We start from the raw sequence: 17,757 nt of genomic DNA on the forward strand, positions 1-17,757 counted from the left end.
TTTATATAAGATTTTATATAAGATTTTATATAAGATTTGATATTTTGGTCTTATAGAAAATATGATTATTTCGTTCTATGCGCGGTTTTAGATCACACTGTGATACTTAATTTCAATTTCTTTTACACTAGGTACGGTGGGCTCTAATATTGTGATGCTTCGTTTAAACTTCCTGCTGGTCACTTCCGTTTTGTCGCCCAGAATTAACTTAAGGCAAGCAAAATGTATTAAATGGTTTAGTACTCACCAAAAAAATCAAGAAAATCCGTTTTTATACGTCAGCGAATTCTCAGATTTAAGTAAGCGTATATCGGAAAATATTGGGCCCAATCTGTCGCCATTTATGATACTTAGGGCTATAGAGTCATGCCTGGAATTGCAGAAAGTATTCAGGGAGCATAATAAACTCTCCAATGGTCCAATTAATAAGATAAATGTAAAAATTAGAGAAATACTCACAAATGAAGCAATAGATTTCAATGAGGATTTATTGAGGGAAATATTTTTATTAAAGCTTCTGCCCTCAAATAACATTACAGTAATCGAAAGCTTTTATGAAAAAAACCCTGACAAATATATTGATGTCAATGTTTCGTTGATTGCCTTGCGGGAATGCTTATACGATGGAGACTTTAAAGATGCTTTAACGATAACTGATTTAACGACCGGCCATCCTAATTACATTAAGATGAAAAATGGAATAATGAAATCTGGAGCTACGAAACTTATTGCTAGTGCAGCTGGTTTAATGCTCTTTTCCAAATTCGGAATTCAAGGCGCCATAGATTACGGTCTTTTGTCAAACCAGTGGAAGCACTTCAGCTCCCTCAATGCTATGATCTTAACTTATTTTTTGAATTCCAGCTTTTTCATCACGCTTGTAAGGTTTGGTAGACAAGTCATTACCGCTGGAGGCGATTATTTGACATGGCAGAAGGGGACTTTTTATACTCATTGGTTTAAGCATTCGGATGAAATGCTCTTTTGTCGCAAAATCTTGAGTGCTGATATAGAATTGAATGGTGGTGGCTCATCTGGAGGAGAGGCTTCTCCTGATCTTCTCGAAGAAATTTGCAGGGCAGATGATACTATATCTGATGGACGCTCCTTACAACCTGGCTATACAAGAGATGGTAAGAAGGTAAGGCTTTTACAAGCAAAGGACAATTTAGAGGAGCTTAAGTTACAGGCCTATTGGATGAGTGGAGGCGACGGATTTGAGTGGGTTGAGCCTGATCAAGATCCTGCTGTGCTTATTTGGAAGAAACATTTGTCACAGTTTAATAAAGAATCAATAACTAGTGAAGGGAGTGTTAAAAAGCTTAAGTGGGCAGAAGATTTGATAGAGGAAAAGTAGTTACATGTAAATAAGTCAACCTAATACATATATATGCATAAACGTGCTAGATCTATAAGATGTTTAAGAATGTTCATCATTAGCTTCAATTATTTCATCTCCTTTCTCCTTGTTCTTCTTTTCAATGACATTGTTTAGTAATGCCAAGTCTGTCGAATCGTCACTGTCATTGGGCCATCTACACCTTGGGATGAACTTTATATCATAGTCTGTCTCGAGTTTGAGTTCGTCCCAAGGTTCAAAGTTAAGCCAAACCATCTCAAACTCTTCATCAGTGTCAATTTTGTGAGTCCCTAGCAGGATGTGAGGCTTTGTATAACTCTCATTGTACTTAACATTACTAGTACCTTCCAAAATTTGGTCAATTCTTTCTCCTTTATTTAGTTCATTGACATTCTTCAAGTCTGAAGAGAGTAATTCTTCGAGTCTCTCAACATTGGTATCATGCAAGCTCTGATAAATCTCAGTGTACCTTCCCTTTTTTGCTAAACTTTCTAAAACAGGTGATGACTTCGAACCATATTTAGAGAAAATATCTGGAGAGTCCTCTTGTGCTTCATAATCTGCAATATTAGAGGCGTTTTTGATCCATAGTTCAACCTTATTACTCCATTCCTGGAAATTCATCGGTTTATAGTAGTTATAAGCTCCAAACCACCAATTCGGTTTATCGCCATTTTTTATTGCTAGTTTTCGATAATACCTCGCCTCCTCATACCAAGGGTCATACGGCAAGGACAATCTTGATATTTCCAAGCCACTTAAAAACACCAAATAGCCTCCACCAACTGCACAAGCATATTTAGTGATCTTACGAGAGGCTGAGTTGGGAATATTCAATCTAAGTAAATTTGACCTGCGAAGCCATCGTGCTTTATGAAATCCAAGCAATCCAATTCCAATCTGTATACCCGTCAAGAGGTACAATGCCGGTGTGTTATCTGAAGCTGGTACTAGAGGTCCCCATAACTTCAAGCCAATGCTAGGATTCGAAGGTATAAATGACGAAGGGTTGGGAATGGTTATGGAAGATCCTCTTCCAGAACCATCGCCGTTTCCTCCCCCTGAATCTCCCTTTTCGCTACCGTCACTATCAGAGGAAGGAGGTATGTAGACACCCATCTTCAATTCAACGAGTGGTTAATTACTTATTCAACTTGAAATGTAAACATAAAATAGTTTAGTAGTACCAACTCTCGATGTCATTTAGTAGTCAGGTGACCTCGTTGATAAGTTTAACAAATCATTCTACAGTAATTTGTTAGCATAAAAGTCATATTTGTCTTATATTGCGAGACATATTTTATGTCGGGTTCAAGAGTTAATATTAAAATTACGATCTAGCCCTATACTTAATAGAAGATTGAAATAAAAAAGGAGCTGCAAATAGCTAAGAATATTTCGCTTTTTAAAGGTTTTTCATCAGCAATAGATGATATAAAGCATCAATTTAAATACAGATAATAGCATACCCTATTTCGTCTTTCTCTTTCACATACATATAGGGTACATCTGATAGTAAAAAGAAACCTTATACTTTAAGCATCTTCGGCGTATAAGTCTTCTTTCAAATCAATGCCCAATTCCTGTCTAATGTCTTTCAATTCTTCAAGATAAGCTTCGTACTGCTCATTGTTTTCAACCTTATGCTTTAATGCCTCAAAAGTTCTGACCGCTGTTGGATAATCATTGACTCTTCTGCATGCTAATAAAGCTTTTTCAATAACTGCTGGAGCTGGAACTAAATCATAAGAGAAGCAGTTATTTAAAACTCTCTGCACTTCAAATAAATCATACGCTTCTTCGAACTCTTTTTCGTACCTGAATTTCAATGTTAGTAATCGCTGATGATGGGCTAGTTGAAGTAAAGGTTCCCTATTTGCTATAATTTTTGTTCATAGCTGCATTGTGAAAAATACCACCTATACATACCTTGCTGTGAATTCTTCGAAAGTTTCTTCTTTGTGTTCGTCATGTTTTTCAACCATGGCTGAAAGGTTTCTAAGCTGGGAAATGGTAAGCTTCGAAATTGCAGGGTTAGGTCTTACTGCAACACTAGAAAGTCTTTGCACTGGAAACCTAGCACGCAAAGCTGAACGAATAGTAGATGCAATCATTATACGAGTTAATGATGGAGGATGGTAACTAATCTAAAACAATTTCTAAAGCACTAAAGATTGTTGATGTGGTTCTGAACGAGCCAGTTTTATTGGATCCTACTCAAAGTTATTTTTTAGGTCGTGCAAGATGTTCAACGGGATAGGATTCTGGTTCTGAAAGAGGAAGTCCTTATTTTTATTAGGAGGTCTACAGTGTTAGCGAAGGCTCTTTCTGTTCAGATGAATCACATATGGATAGATACTTAGCCCGTCGACGACATATATTGTTGTAAGCTTCAACGTCAACTTTCTACGTATATGAGAATCGTTGAACCAATAATATCTCTCCTGTTTCTTATGTAAGCTATTGCACTGCATATGTAAAATTACACTCGGGCCATCAGATTCTCGAGTTGAAAAAGACTTTCCAGACGAAGGGGACCTCAAGCAACGGTATGAGATATATATGTTCAAGACCGATAAGACGACTCAAAAACATATGTTTCAGTGAAAACTGTGATGTCCTATATTTCTGAAGAAAGTCTCAAAAAAGCTTGTGTCTCATGGTCGATGAAGATGAGTCTTATTTGTGTTGATCTATGGTTCCGTCTCTGAAAATTACGAAACGTAGCTATGTGGTAAGAGGGACTGTACTAGTTGAAGAAGAAAATTACTACAGCTACAGTTCCATCACTTGTGACTTACTTATTGCAATATCTCCTTTCAGTGACCACAATTTATGCCACAGGAAGATTAGGATCTAAAGAATTGGCTGCTGTAACTTCAGGGACTTCTTCATTCACTATAAGCAGGCTAGAGTTATACCAAGGTATGTCTACCTTTTTGGATTCATTCTGCCCACAGGCTTATGGGGCAGGAAAGCGGCATCATGTAGTTCTCTACTTTCAAGGAATACTTAATGGGTATTTGCCTTCTTATTTTCCCATTAAGTATTCTTTGGTGGAACTCTGGGTAAAACTTTTGATAGTTTGTGTAGATCAAGATAGTATTGAAATGGCCCAATTATATTTGAGGATAGTCACATTTGGTGGGCCCGGCTTACTCTTATTTGAAACTGGAAAAAGGTATCTTCAAGCCCAAAATATTTATTCCGCTGACTTATGTCCCAATTTTCGTTTAAATCTTCAACTGCTTTCTCAATTGGATATTAGTATGGAATAGTGCTACTGGTTTGGGATTTCTAGGGGCACGCATAATGATTACAATTTCCTTCTGGATGATGCCAGTCCTAATGCTATCATATGTCTTATTTGTATGGTATAGAATGCTGGGGTGGATTTCATTTCGTTGAGTATACCAAGGAATGGATGCCATTGATTAATTTAGCTATTCCAGGCATTTTAATGACAGAAGCTGAATATGTCGCTTGTCAAATAATCAATTTCTTAGCAGCATCCATGGAAACGATTCTCAGCGCAGTCTATAGCATCTAATGTAGGCTTCTCGTCATTTCAGCTATCATTTGCATTATTCTAAGTGGGGACTCGCGGCCAATACGTTGGCAAAAAAATCTTGCTCCTGAGGAGTAAGAACTGCCTTGATTATGGTTGTTTTCCTTTCAGCTTTCAACTTCTCCTTCATTTTTTTCTTCCGTCGTTCACTAGGTCGCCCTTTCACCAGCTCAGAGGATGTCTTAAAAATTAGCGATAGAACTTTAATTTTGCCTGCGATTAATCAAATTAGCGATGTGCTTGATGTTTTTGCCGCGAGGATACTCAGAGGGCAAGGTAGCATAAAATAGGGTCTATTTTGACAATGATGGCATAATATTGCATCTCAATTCCTATAAGCTATTATTTTGGCATTATTAGAGATCTTCGATCAAGTGGATTATGGCTAGGTTATATCCTGGGTGTGTATGTTAACAATTGCCGATTTTGGGTTACTTGTACATCTAATTGGCAAACCATCTTCATTAATTCATCTAAACTTCAACAAAAATAGTGTTAGTTGACGTATTTGACTTGAATGAAGCAGCTCGAGCTAGCTAGAATCGAAATTCGAAAACCAAGTTACGTCCATCATCTCAAAGAGTTTTTGATATCAAAACTGCCACAAGTTGTATTCCTTATAATATCGGAAAAAAATTAAAGAAAACTGTAATTGACGCCAGCCTAGTGGGAGTTACAGAGTCTTCTATTAGCATCTTTTGAAATCTTTTTTGACAGGCTGCCGAAAGCGTATCTCTTATAGTGCTTTGGTTCCATTTTAGAACATGCTGAATTTGTCTTCCACAACAGGAATTCGTTTACATCGACCTTTATGATTCTTATCGCCAGTTCTGTAAAAGTTGACTGTAGATTGACTTTTAGCTCGATCCAGGATTTTGACAAGTCAGTCGAATTAATCTTAAGAGAGTTAGTAGCTTCTTTTACGAACATACATCCATGAGAATTCCGCTTACAGTAACTTGAACAATGATGTTCATCATATTTTTTGCATGTAGGATGGATGGTAGTTGTGAAATTAGTTGAATCAACTTCAATGCTTTTTATTCGGGGTAATCTCAAAGCTGCCTTTTCTTTCCTCATTGACTCAGACTTTCCGACACCAACCAGCAGTGCAGTTTGAAGGTCTGGCTCTATAATAGGATAAAGCTTTTCTGTATTATTTTCTTTCGAGGTAGCTCTACTTTGACCACGTAAAAGAGAAGAGATCCTGTGTGACAGCGTACCACTTATCATTGACAGACTGACTTTAAAGCTGGTATCCAATTCCTTCTCATTGAATGGAGAAAATGAAACAGAATCATTTGCAGCCTCAAACGAAAAAAGCTCGCAGTTGCGATTAGAGTCGTTCCATATTGAATTGCGAGCTCCAGCATCCCTCTGGTGCATTATCATAGGTTGTTGCATTGATTTTTGAGGAGGGGGGGATAACCTTAAAGAACTCATACTACCATCAAGATCTGCCGCAAATTTTCTGTCATTCATAGTGCTGTCTTTATATAATTGACCTGGCCAAAGCAATGTCTTTCCAGCCAAATCCTTGCCCATCAAATCGGGTACTAGACGCTCACCTATACGCTCACTTAAAACGAGATTTGACCTACTGTTTGCTGCGATATTCGTAAGAATTCCAGCCCTTGCCTTCGAATCTATGGCTTGAAAGCTACCTTGCTTTACATTGACATCGCATTTAGGAAAGAAATTAGATGAATTCTGGTCTTGGAAGCTTGCTATGGTGAAGTTTCTCCTATCTTCGTTTTCAAGAGAACCCATCGTCCTGCTACATCACCTTCTCCAACTATGGACTATTTCAATCTAAGAGAGCAATAAGTTCAGATCTAAAGCCTCTAATGACTACTTCCTCAAATACAATAAGTCTAAAGTATACAGTCTTCTTCTTCCGTCTATTTTCCTGTTGAGTTTCTGGATTTAAGGGCTTTCATACTATATCCACAGAAATCTACGGAATGGATGCCCCTTCTTTTCTTTTGTGTAGTTCCTCATAAGAAGTGCAACATTAAGAATGGTGTACTTGCGATGTGCAGGTAACTTGAAGTAGTGTTTGTCTCGATTTTCAAACCACCCAGGAAGTCATTTTTACAGGGATAAACACAATCCAGCGCTTTGTCAGAACTTACATAAATTACATAAGATCTTATTACACATTATAGGAAAAGAAGAAGGGTATACAAAGACACGAATATGAATGCCAACTTCACTGCATGGACTAATGATAAGGAAGGGCAATCGGGAGATCCATCAGAAGAGCAAATTGACCCTTCATTCGCCCAGCATCAAGAGCTGGACTTTCCTACCGTAGATGATGTAACTGCGGCAGCGGTTGCAAACGCTCAAGGCGCACAGAGCCATCAGCAGCAGGGTCAGACTTCTCATAGTCTTCCACAAGTACATCATAGGAATCATCTGCAACATGACGATCATTTAAGAGCTGCTCAAGCTGCTGCCGAACTTCAGAGGGCACAACAGCAGGCACAGCAAGCACAAGAACTGCATCAACAGATGGTTGCAGCTGCTGCCGCCGCTGCAAGTGTAGGAGGACTTTCATCTTCTTCTTCAACGCCAGAGGATAAGAAGACCTCTGGTGCAAGAAATCTCAGGCCCATTTCAACTACGAAAAGAGCGGCGCAGAACAGAAGCGCTCAGAGGGCATTCAGGCAACGTAAAGAAAAGTATATCAAGGACCTTGAACAACAAGCCGCAGAGGTAAATCAGTTAAAACAGACAATAGAAGAATTACGCAACGAAAATTTACAATTGAGAGATTACACTTTGGCATTACAAAGTAGGGTTATCGAATTGAGTCCACAAGGTTCTCATCAGTTGCCCAGTGCCGCCTCTGGGCAGCCGAGTGCTTCGCACGATAATGTTCCTACTCCACCAGCTGCGGTATTCAATAACAAGATATTTAATACTGATAAATGACATAGTCAAAATTGTTGCCGCTTGTATATTAGTCAACTGGCTCTCTCAATGCCGTTCGATTGTTCGCTAAAGAGCTCGGTGTTTGAGTCCTGCATTTAGTGTAAATTAACAATTGTTTCCCGAGTCTCATAAATACTAGATATTTCTCTGAGCAATAACTAACGTCACACAATTAAATAGGCGATCCAAAGAGATTTTATTCAATAATAAGTTTAATAACCAACTCGATTGTTTATTTGTCAAGTAAATTTGTTTCTTGATGAAGGTGATTAAGACTGTCGTCAATATTGCGTGAAAATGGAGCGTAATACGATAGGTCTGTATCTTGAATTCTTGACTCTCATAGAATCTGAGGAATTCAACGATAATTTAATTTCAGTAGAATCACTGCAAGACTTGACAGATGCGCTGGCGCACTCTTTGCACCAACAAGATTTTTGTGTTGATCTACCCATGAACTTGGGGATGGACGTGGACTCATTTTACAATAAGCTTGGGAGCTCAGATAACGATTCCAAAGAGAGCTTGGGTAGACCTAAAACAGAAGAATACGAAGTTTTGCTCAAAAATTCATGTAACTCGTGTTCTTCAATCACAGGTACCGTATCAGTACCGGTGTTTAAAGAGATCGAAAGATCTAGCGTCAACATTCCTCCTGCCGACCAGAATATAGAAGAAGACTTTGAGAATATGGGTTGCTATACCTCTGAATCAGATGACTCGGAAGCTGAGGAATCTGAGCGAATGTTTTCGAAAATAAATCCAGTTGTACCGGGTTTGTTTCCGTCTATGAATAGTAGCGATAAGAAGCAGTTCATGCGCCCTAAGGATCTACCGCTCCTTCCTTCACATACTTGTGATTAGAATTAATTATTTTTTTCTTACTTCTATTATCAAATTTATCAAGACGTTTCTGAACAAACCTCTTGAGGCTAGGTTATAGAGATGTGGTTCATTTTATAGGTCAAATGTATATAATCTGTAATGATTTCGCAATGTGGCGTAAATCTGAGTATGATTTCTTTTATGCGTCTGAGAAACTTCAAAAATTCAATTTTTCATGGCAGCTCTGATAAATTACTGAGTTGGATCAAAAGCGACACGACAAATAAACTTCTATTATTTGAGCATGCTTCCTGTTCATTCTTTAAAGAGAAAATCTTTATCTTGTGGCTTTTTGAGGAGTTTGGGCACTAGCCTGAGAAATCAAGGTGTTTGGAGCGATTTTTCATCGAGACCAAGAAGCCTAAAAGTACAATCAGAGGTTAACGACGGCTTATTTCATGGTATCAATGAGAAAACAGGACCATTTTCTTATAAGGAGCTTGATCGTAAATTAGCATATCACTCGCCAGTTCTCATTGATGAAACCTTTAAGCTAGCCTACAAGGAATTAGAGAATGAGAGTCAAAAAATATATGAAGAAATTAAAGAGTTAAATAAATCTCTCGAAAATACCAAAGAGACGTCCGAAAAGCATCGTATCAAAGATGAAATAGATCACCTTCTTATATTGGCTGAGTCTAGAAACCCAGAAGTCATGTATAATGCTGAGTTCAATTTGGGCAGTGTCGATAAGAGCCATCCAGTTTACAGGAATATTTTGAAGAAAAAATGGGAATCATATGATTTAATGGTCACAATGCAAAGGTTGGAACAGTTGCATGTTATACCTGATACATTGCCTACTTTAAACCCGCTAGTAGATGTCAAGGTCAGATTTCCACACAATGTGGATAAAGAGTTTGCTGGCTGGGTCACCCCTGGTGAGATATTACCATCCTTCGCAGTGTCCCAACCTCCGGAAATTTTGATACAAGAGTTCGAAAGAACAGATGCTAAAAACTTGTATTCTGTCTTGATAGTAAATCCTGATACACCTGACGTAGAGAAGAACTCCTTCACGACAACTTTACAGTATGGGCTCGCAAATGTTCCATTAGATGCTGTTGATAATCTTATAAGCATTAAGAAGCTAATGGAAAAAGGGGAAGAATACACATTTAATGCATATATCCCAATATTACCTGAAAAGAATGCTTCAACACAGAGAGCATGCGTTTGGGTCTTTAGGCAATCAAAAAAGCTTTCTATCGATGGAGATATTTCTAGCGATAAGTTTGATATTAGGTTCTTTGTCGAACAAAATGGTTTATTGCCTGTTGGTGCCCATGTTTGGAGACAACATTTTGATAGAAGCGTCAACAGAATCAGAAGTGATTATGGTCTTGAAAAAAATAGAGTCTTCCACCGGGTACGCAGACCTAATCCTGTTATTGAATAATTCCTCTGTTTGGGGTTAAAGTGTACATAGTTTTAAGCAACCAACTGATGATTCTATTAAATAGAATTTGAAACTTTAGGAATGTGATGTAGTTTAATTTTTTTTTTTTTATTTTTCTTTTTTTTTTTGTTACAATCTATATCGGGCATAGAAAAGTGATTTTAGTAGTCTTTCAATGTTCTAATATGTCTCTGGACTTGAATGAAAGGCGATATGTACTTCGAGATACAAACATTAGAGCCTCACAAGGAAAGCTTAACATAGACGAATCTATTAAGCTAGACTCATCTTTAAAAAAGCATACTGCTTTAATCAAGAAGCTACGCACATCAATAAATGCAGCTCAATGTGAAGCCATATTGAAAGATATAAACAATCTTTCTTTGGAAAAATACATAAGTGAACTAATTACTTCGGTAGCGGAAGGATTAAATAAGGTAGCCAAAAATGACGTTGATGCTGCGTTAGAAATAGTCAGCTTATTGCACCAACGATTCCCCAAATCATTCACTCCACCCTTGATTTCTCAGATCATTGAGAATATATTTGAACCTGCTGGAGTAGTGGCCGATCAAGAGAAAGAGAAGAATGATCGTTCCCGAATATTGCGTCAAAAAAACTTGTCTAGAGTTCTCATGGAATTCTACTTGACGGGGTTAGTTAAAACACTTGGCGATTGTGATGCTACTTCTTTGTCAAATTCTACGTTAAGGAAGTTTGAAAAATACAATGATAAGCCTATTGTGTGTGTTGTGATAAAGGAAATCCTAGAGTATGATTTCAAGCTGGGGAATTCTTTGACTATTGCAACAGTATTCTTACGAAGGTTTAGTGATGTAATATATCAGGAAAATGTGTTACTCGATACTGATACTAAAGCTATTTTCCGTCAGCTTTTCAAGAGATATACGACAAAAGTCTTTGACAACTTTGTCTCATTAAACCTACGTTTGAAACTGGTGCTAGAACGCAAGAAGAAGAGCTCTATCAGAACAGGAAAAATATTAGATGAAAACTTAACGGAGATCGAAGAGGTAGAAATTTTGTTTGAAAAATTCAAGTCTGCTGCCGAGTTTTTGTCATCTGCCTTGGAAATGGAATTGCCTTATGTTGAAACATTCGATGATAGCATATTGAAAGAACCGGAGCATAACCTTTCGGCAAACTTCGATGCATCTGATGTTGAAGTTTGGGGGTCTGAGGTTGAAAGATCCTTTTACAATGATATACCGAAGCCCTCTGAACTCGCACAGAGCATATCTCCAAGACTAAAAGGCTCATCTCAAGGTGAAAGGATAAGTGACTTCTTTGACAAACTAGAAAAAATATCGAATGAGAAGGATATAAGTCAATCAGTTGTGGATTTTAATAGTCTAGATTTTAATAATAAAGCTACCAGGAACAGACTATTGCGATTATTTTCTGATACATCAAAGGTTAATAATTCTAAATTTTATGCCAGGTTTCTTAAAATTAACGAACAAAATTTAAAAGACTTAATTCAAGAATTGATTGAATATTTGGACAATGAATTCCGAAAGCAAATTCTTGGAAGCAAGTTAAATTTCAAACATATGTCTTTTTTCGTTGAATTAATTAAATTCAAAATGGTTCCATCTCATATTATCTTTCATAAGATTAGAAGGCTCACTCTCAATATAGGCACAGTTACCAATATCGACGTCTTGGCGGTGTTTTATGATCAAGCTGGAAGATTTCTACTAGCAGAGCCAGCTTACAGGAATATGATGTTAGAAATGTTAGATTTGTTACAAGCCAAACTTCGTAATGAAAGTCTAACCATAAATGAAAAGTTGGCGATAAAGAACCTTTTAATAACTGTCGGTCCATCTCCCATTAAGAATAATGTAGCAAGTGATTCCCAAATTGTGTTTCTGTCCAAAAGACTTTTTATACTCAAACTCCTCAAAGTAGAGTTGAAGAAATCTACTATTTCTACCGTTCTTTCAACATTAGATAAGATCAACAAGGAAAAGGATCCAGATGCATTCGAAGTACTTATGGAAATGCTTGGCAAGCCTGAAGACTTGTCTTTTAATAACATTCCTTATTTAGCAAGGCTTCTTAAGCAAAGAGATGGTTCAGTATTTACAACGGTCATTGATACTGTTATCGAAAAAATTTTATGTGGAATCGAATCAAACGACTATAAGCTTAACAGGATAACGATATCCAACATACAGTATATATCCGAGCTATTCAAATTGAGGTGCTTGACATTGCAATTCATGGTGAATTTAATGTATAAGATAATATGCACTGACCATCCAAACAACCTTCCATTGCCAAATAACTATAAAGTAATATCTGATCTACCTAATAATTATTTTAGAATTCAGCTATGCAGCATTTTGTTAAAATCAATTATTTCGCTGAAAAGCCTAGTGAAAGAAAGTACTTTATCGGGATTCGTTGTGTTTTTGCAGTATTATATATTCTGCAAGGTTTTGCCGCTTCCTGTTGATATTGATAATGAAGTGAACACTGCGCTTTTTCATTTACTTGACTCTATGAATATCGAAAGAGCTAGAAGTATCAAGGATGCATTATCCCAGCTTAATGAATTATCATTTGCGCGCAAAGCTGATGAAAATCAGAAACAAGATGAAAATGTACCCGAGGAATTAGACGATTTTCGGGAGGACGAATCTGATGCTTCTCTTGATGATGAACTTAACTATAATGATAACGAGGATCTAGATATCAACGATGATGCTGAACTCGATATTACTGATGCTGATGCTGATGCTGATGTTTATGATGATGAGGAGCGTTGTTCTAGTGTCTCTAGCTACACCAGTTCTGATAGCGGCGAAAGCACTTCTGATGAGGATGAAAGTGATGATGAAGATTCCAGTTCTATATTAGAAAATGAGGAAGCGAAACTCACAGAGGAAGAACGCGAATTTTCTGAAAACTTGGATAAAGAATTTCTGAAAATCCTCTCAGAATCATATGGTCAAAACAAAGCAGCAACAAACCGCAATAAGTTCCACATACCGATTCCATCAAGGGCAACATCAATTAACTCTTCAAGTGAAAATTTAGGTATGGTTACTTTTAATCTTCTTTCAAAAACTGGGAAAAAATCGCAATTAAAGTCAGTCAGTTTACCATCTGATAGTAGATTTGCAGAAAACTTGGTAAGAGAAAGAGCAGATCAAAAGCAAAATAGGGAAAAGCTCATAGACATGGTCCTCAACATGGAACAATAGAGTATGCATCCGAATGAAATATATATGTATGTATTTATATTTTATTATAGTACACCGTACTGTTAAGTAATCTTAAGCTACTTTGACCAACACAACAGTTATATCATCTTCTTTTCCACCCAAATATTTTTGACCTGTTAGTTTAGAGAGCTCTTGAGCAAAAGCACTTGGAAAATTTTGATCTTTAGAAACCCTTACTACTTCTTTTACGAAAGTTTTAGAGATACCGTCTAAATCAATATTCCTTTTACCCTCGATTTGGTCTCTCAAAAATATTTCAATATCATTTGAAATGACATTGTCTGTAACACCATCAGTTGCAAACATTACTACATCATCCTTTTGTAAATCCCATATATATTCATCAGCACTCTCTGGTGTATCAATGATGTATCTTCTTCCTTGTAATTCCGCTTGCTTTACTATCTCTTTTGGAATTTTGGCTAATTGGTAGGGAGTATTAAAGTTATGAGTCTGAAAGCCCGTCTCCTCTATAAGCTTGTAATCTCTAAACAAACCACACCAAGAATCACCTAAATTTGCAACCTTCAATTTCCTATCTCCGGTGAAAATTCCTACGCATGCTGTGGTGCCACCAATTTCCACCTTTGGAGATTGCAACACATCAGCAAAGGCTTTTACTAAAAGATCTTTTGGGGAAACGTTTCTGTGGTTGTCATCTGTTTCAAAGTTAGATTTTATAAATGAGCACAATTCTCTAGATATTGCTGATGAATCGTAGCCAGCCTCAGACCAGCCACCAACCCCATCTGCCACACCAACAGCAATCGAACCATCCTCATATTGTCTTGAAACAAACAAGTTGTCCTCACCAGTTGGCGACTGTGTTGCAGGACTCTCAGTACCATGTTTCTTTTTGAACACATTAGATTCCTCCCTATCTTTTGCTTGATATGCGACCGCAATATAATAGTTTGAAAGCTGATCAAATCCTCCATCAATATTGCTACTCATCATACAGCTGCTTGGTTTAGCTCCATCCGTGGCTTTCGACCAAAGCGACGAGAAGCTAAATGATCTCCGATGTATGCCGCTCTTTATAATATTTCCACCACTGAAAGCTCCTCTCCGACACGTATAAGACAAAAGGATCGACATCACCGCTATTAGTACATATATTAAAAGCTTCCTTGCTATCATCTATCTCTTGATGAGAATTTCAAAAGTTTAACTTCACCTGATCTTCAGAGGCATCCAGGGACCGAGAGACGGTGAGAGAGTAGAAAATCTCGGTCTGCATATACGTTTCCCGATTCTGTCCAATAAAAATTTCAAAATTGGAAGACAAATAAGGCCCAACCGAAGAAATACCAAGAATAGGTAGGATTACAATCTACAATACAAAAAGGTTAAAGTTAAAGCTCGAAAATGTCTGCTACATTTAACGTTTTAAGATACTCTGTTTTGGGGGCAGGAATTGTTTATGGTGCTGTGCACAGATACAACTTAGAGTCAAGTGAGAAGCAGCTTCAGGCTACGAAAAAATGGAAGCTGGAAGAGAAGTTAATTAGACAAGCAAAAGCTGAATACGCTAAGCTTAATGCTCCTAAAGATGTGTCTACAAAGGCAGGCTCTGTAAATTGGGAGGATCCAAATTTAGATATTGGTAAGGCATTGGAGTCACTTATTCAAAAGTTAGATTGATTTGGACCATGTAACAAGCATAAAGTGCTGGTTAGAGGAGTAAACTAGTTCTATATTTATGCTAACAATTGACAAACAACGACGCAATACTTAGAATTTTCAAAACGCATGAATATTTAGCTCTTATATTTGCTTTTAAATAAATTCAGCCCACGATTTGGTATGAACTGTTCCCTTAGTGATATTCTGTAATAATAAATGTGCTGTCACTTCAATTCATTTGATCGTTGATGAAGTAAACTCTTCAATTTTTGTCTACATCATGTGACCTCGATATCTATGGGTTTATTCGACTTAGATATGATAGAGCGATATCGAATTTAATATTAAAAAGGAGATCATGAGTATAATCAACTAACTATGATACGAAATGATAACCATGGAAGAGTTTTGGGCTCCCCAGGTAAATCTAATCCAAGATTGAATAACAAAACTAGTGAAGCATATGTGAAAGAGGGAGATGCTGTTGACAAAAATAGTTCGTCTTTTATAAAAATCCCCGTAGATAATGAATTGGTTTGCCCCATTTGTGATCAGATCACGAGTAACTTAGTTGAATTGAACAAACATATAGATATCAACCATTCTGAATCTTCACTTGGCACTGTATTTCCAGAGAACCACACGGATGAAAGAATTACGAAGACGAGAAGCCCGCTGAGTTTTCTAAATGAGGAACATGAAAGCGCAATCTTACGAAAGAACTTGAAGGTAGATTTGTTGGATGACAACAAAAGCTTTACATTAAGCGGTACTGGAAAAGCTCAACACAGCTTGCAAGCAAATTTAAATCCACAGAATAAAATTAGCAGGGCTCATTGGGAACTGCCTACTTTAAATGCCACTTGCGCCTTTAATGGTTGTAATAAGAGACTTGGGGTCAAAAACGGTATTGTGAATTGTCGAAAATGTGGAAAACTATTCTGTGATAAGCACACGAATTATAAAGCTAAATTGAAAAATTCTCTGACAGGTCCTATTTTTGATTCATCTCTAGATTCAGTATGGTGTCGATGTTGCGAGTCCTGTTATTACTCTAAACCATACTTTATCGAAAGAAAAGATCCTAAAAGCAATGATTTGACTTCTAAATTTAAAGACTCAAGAATGAGGTATTCTGATACTAGAGTTTTATCTAGAGATAGGATCCAAAGAAAGTTTATAAAATACGTCAATTATACAGTTGAGCAATATGTCAAAAATGAAAAAGGTATATGGTCAAACTTTTTAAGAAAATCAGTCGAACATTTAGAAACCAAGATGGCAAATAGTGACGGTTGGCAAAGTGATAAGGACGTTGCTTATTGTACAATTTGTTTTACTAAGTTCTCTTTATTAATAAGAAAGCATCATTGTCGCTTATGTGGTCAAATCGTATGTGACGATCCATACGGAATAAGGAAGAGCTGCTCAATTTTGGTTCCCTTGAATAAAGTATTGGAAAAAGTTGCGAATTTGAATTATTCTCCTTTAGTAAAAGCAAATTTGGATCATCTTTTGAAAGATGATTCTCTCCGATTCAGGTGCTGTGTTAATTGTAAGAATGATTTACTATTTGAATGGAAGCAGGGGAAAATGAATGAAAGTGGTGGAAAAGAAAAAGAAGTTTTCAATTATTATGATCCGATTTTAATACTAAAACAACAAATTTCTAATCTTTTGCCCAAGTATAAAATAGACATTGACGGAAATAATAAGGAAAACCTAAATAAAATAAGAATTCGATTGATGGATTATCTTAAATCTTACGAGAGTTCGTGTGATAAATTTAAAGGTGTATTTTTTGAAAGAGAGGGTGATGTACTACATGTAAAAGGTGAATTTCTGGAATACGATAGATTGATAAACAACATCAATCGGAGCTCTACATTATTTTTTCAAAATAGCTTGTTAACATATAAGGAATATAGCCAAATATTGAAGAGCTTGGAACAGAAAAAGTTGATGGCATTTACAGCACCCCCAGAAAAAGTTCCCAAACTCACAAAGAAGGAAATTAGAGAGCTAAGGGAACAATTGATGGTTATGAATGAACAAAAGTTCATCATTGAAAATACTATCAACGAGTATACCAAATTACGCAAATTTGACGAGTTGAACTCGTTAAATGAAAATAAGCATGAGCTCAGTAATATTATAAAGGAACTAGAGGAAAGATTAGGAGAGTTTGGCTTCTGACTTCTGAACCATGTACTTAATGTGCTCCTAATTTTTATAGTTCAAATCAAATAGTTGTTTATGATATAAATATGGACTCTTAAATCTTTCATTTAGAAGAATTTTTGAAGGACTGAGCTATTCGCTTTCCCGATTCCATTACCCTAAGGCACTTTGAAAGGTTCTATTACGCTTGCATTTCTGAAAAATACTAAATTTCTCAAAAGTACCGGGTTGAAAATTTTTTACATCCAATAACGCTTTAATTGTAATATGAACTCCTTTTCATATAATTTGTGTTCCCTTGAAGGTAACATTGTAGTCTTTAACTCTAAAGATATTCTTATCCTATAAACAATTGAAATCATGCTAAGATTCAGGGTGTTCTAATGAGATATTTAAAGGGTTCCTATCGTACTTAGGGCTTCTCATTGAACACCTGACTGCTATAAGCACATGGAAGGCTTATTTTTAACTAGATTTCGCAATCAATACTTCTTCAAAGTGTGTTAGTATAAAAGTAAACCCATAAAAAATCACAAAAGTA

General features: G+C 36.7%; 13 protein-coding genes across 13 annotated transcripts; 9 read left to right on the forward strand and 4 right to left on the reverse strand.

Annotated features, from left to right (window-relative positions):
- Positions 1–154: 154 nt before the first annotated feature.
- On the forward strand, positions 155–1,357 carry PRCAT00001330001 (uncharacterized protein; the record flags this gene model as incomplete). Its single annotated transcript, XM_062951107.1, has 1 exon — positions 155–1,357. One exon carries the CDS (start codon positions 155–157, stop codon positions 1,355–1,357), a length of 1,203 nt encoding a protein of 400 aa, XP_062808143.1.
- Positions 1,358–1,420: 63 nt separating this feature from the next.
- PRCAT00001331001 (uncharacterized protein) lies at positions 1,421–2,479 on the reverse strand (the record flags this gene model as incomplete). Its single annotated transcript, XM_062951108.1, has 1 exon — positions 1,421–2,479. One exon carries the CDS (start codon positions 2,477–2,479, stop codon positions 1,421–1,423), a length of 1,059 nt encoding a protein of 352 aa, XP_062808144.1.
- A 416-nt stretch (positions 2,480–2,895) lies between these two features.
- Positions 2,896–3,474, reverse strand: COX6 (cytochrome c oxidase subunit VI; the record flags this gene model as incomplete). The annotated part of the gene is made up of 2 exons (XM_062951109.1): positions 2,896–3,178; positions 3,290–3,474. 2 exons carry the CDS (start codon positions 3,472–3,474, stop codon positions 2,896–2,898), a joined length of 468 nt encoding a protein of 155 aa, XP_062808145.1.
- Positions 3,475–4,287: 813 nt separating this feature from the next.
- PRCAT00001333001 (uncharacterized protein) lies at positions 4,288–4,638 on the forward strand (the record flags this gene model as incomplete). The annotated part of the gene is made up of 1 exon (XM_062951111.1): positions 4,288–4,638. The coding sequence occupies one exon, from the start codon at positions 4,288–4,290 to the stop codon at positions 4,636–4,638; it is 351 nt and encodes a 116-aa protein (XP_062808146.1).
- Positions 4,639–4,718: 80 nt separating this feature from the next.
- Positions 4,719–4,910, forward strand: PRCAT00001334001 (uncharacterized protein; the record flags this gene model as incomplete). The annotated part of the gene is made up of 1 exon (XM_062951112.1): positions 4,719–4,910. One exon carries the CDS (start codon positions 4,719–4,721, stop codon positions 4,908–4,910), a length of 192 nt encoding a protein of 63 aa, XP_062808147.1.
- Positions 4,911–5,591: 681 nt separating this feature from the next.
- Positions 5,592–6,698, reverse strand: PRCAT00001335001 (uncharacterized protein; the record flags this gene model as incomplete). The annotated part of the gene is made up of 1 exon (XM_062951113.1): positions 5,592–6,698. The coding sequence occupies one exon, from the start codon at positions 6,696–6,698 to the stop codon at positions 5,592–5,594; it is 1,107 nt and encodes a 368-aa protein (XP_062808148.1).
- A 429-nt stretch (positions 6,699–7,127) lies between these two features.
- On the forward strand, positions 7,128–7,868 carry CAP4 (Cap4p; the record flags this gene model as incomplete). Its single annotated transcript, XM_062951114.1, has 1 exon — positions 7,128–7,868. One exon carries the CDS (start codon positions 7,128–7,130, stop codon positions 7,866–7,868), a length of 741 nt encoding a protein of 246 aa, XP_062808149.1.
- A 297-nt stretch (positions 7,869–8,165) lies between these two features.
- PRCAT00001337001 (uncharacterized protein) lies at positions 8,166–8,732 on the forward strand (the record flags this gene model as incomplete). Its single annotated transcript, XM_062951115.1, has 1 exon — positions 8,166–8,732. The coding sequence occupies one exon, from the start codon at positions 8,166–8,168 to the stop codon at positions 8,730–8,732; it is 567 nt and encodes a 188-aa protein (XP_062808150.1).
- A 265-nt stretch (positions 8,733–8,997) lies between these two features.
- Positions 8,998–10,152, forward strand: PRCAT00001338001 (mitochondrial 54S ribosomal protein mL38; the record flags this gene model as incomplete). The annotated part of the gene is made up of 1 exon (XM_062951116.1): positions 8,998–10,152. The coding sequence occupies one exon, from the start codon at positions 8,998–9,000 to the stop codon at positions 10,150–10,152; it is 1,155 nt and encodes a 384-aa protein (XP_062808151.1).
- Positions 10,153–10,337: 185 nt separating this feature from the next.
- PRCAT00001339001 (uncharacterized protein) lies at positions 10,338–13,388 on the forward strand (the record flags this gene model as incomplete). The annotated part of the gene is made up of 1 exon (XM_062951117.1): positions 10,338–13,388. One exon carries the CDS (start codon positions 10,338–10,340, stop codon positions 13,386–13,388), a length of 3,051 nt encoding a protein of 1,016 aa, XP_062808152.1.
- Positions 13,389–13,460: 72 nt separating this feature from the next.
- Positions 13,461–14,549, reverse strand: PTC7 (type 2C protein phosphatase; the record flags this gene model as incomplete). Its single annotated transcript, XM_062951118.1, has 1 exon — positions 13,461–14,549. The coding sequence occupies one exon, from the start codon at positions 14,547–14,549 to the stop codon at positions 13,461–13,463; it is 1,089 nt and encodes a 362-aa protein (XP_062808153.1).
- Positions 14,550–14,777: 228 nt separating this feature from the next.
- Positions 14,778–15,053, forward strand: PRCAT00001341001 (F1F0 ATP synthase subunit e; the record flags this gene model as incomplete). Its single annotated transcript, XM_062951119.1, has 1 exon — positions 14,778–15,053. One exon carries the CDS (start codon positions 14,778–14,780, stop codon positions 15,051–15,053), a length of 276 nt encoding a protein of 91 aa, XP_062808154.1.
- Positions 15,054–15,413: 360 nt separating this feature from the next.
- PEP7 (Pep7p) lies at positions 15,414–17,231 on the forward strand (the record flags this gene model as incomplete). The annotated part of the gene is made up of 1 exon (XM_062951120.1): positions 15,414–17,231. One exon carries the CDS (start codon positions 15,414–15,416, stop codon positions 17,229–17,231), a length of 1,818 nt encoding a protein of 605 aa, XP_062808155.1.
- Between the last annotated feature and the right edge of the window lie 526 nt (positions 17,232–17,757).

Source organism: Priceomyces carsonii (genome assembly GCF_900007245.1).
Source record: "Priceomyces carsonii strain CBS4050 genome assembly, scaffold: Debaryomyces_carsonii_scaffold_1, whole genome shotgun sequence".
Taxonomy (NCBI): domain Eukaryota; kingdom Fungi; phylum Ascomycota; class Pichiomycetes; order Serinales; family Debaryomycetaceae; genus Priceomyces; species Priceomyces carsonii.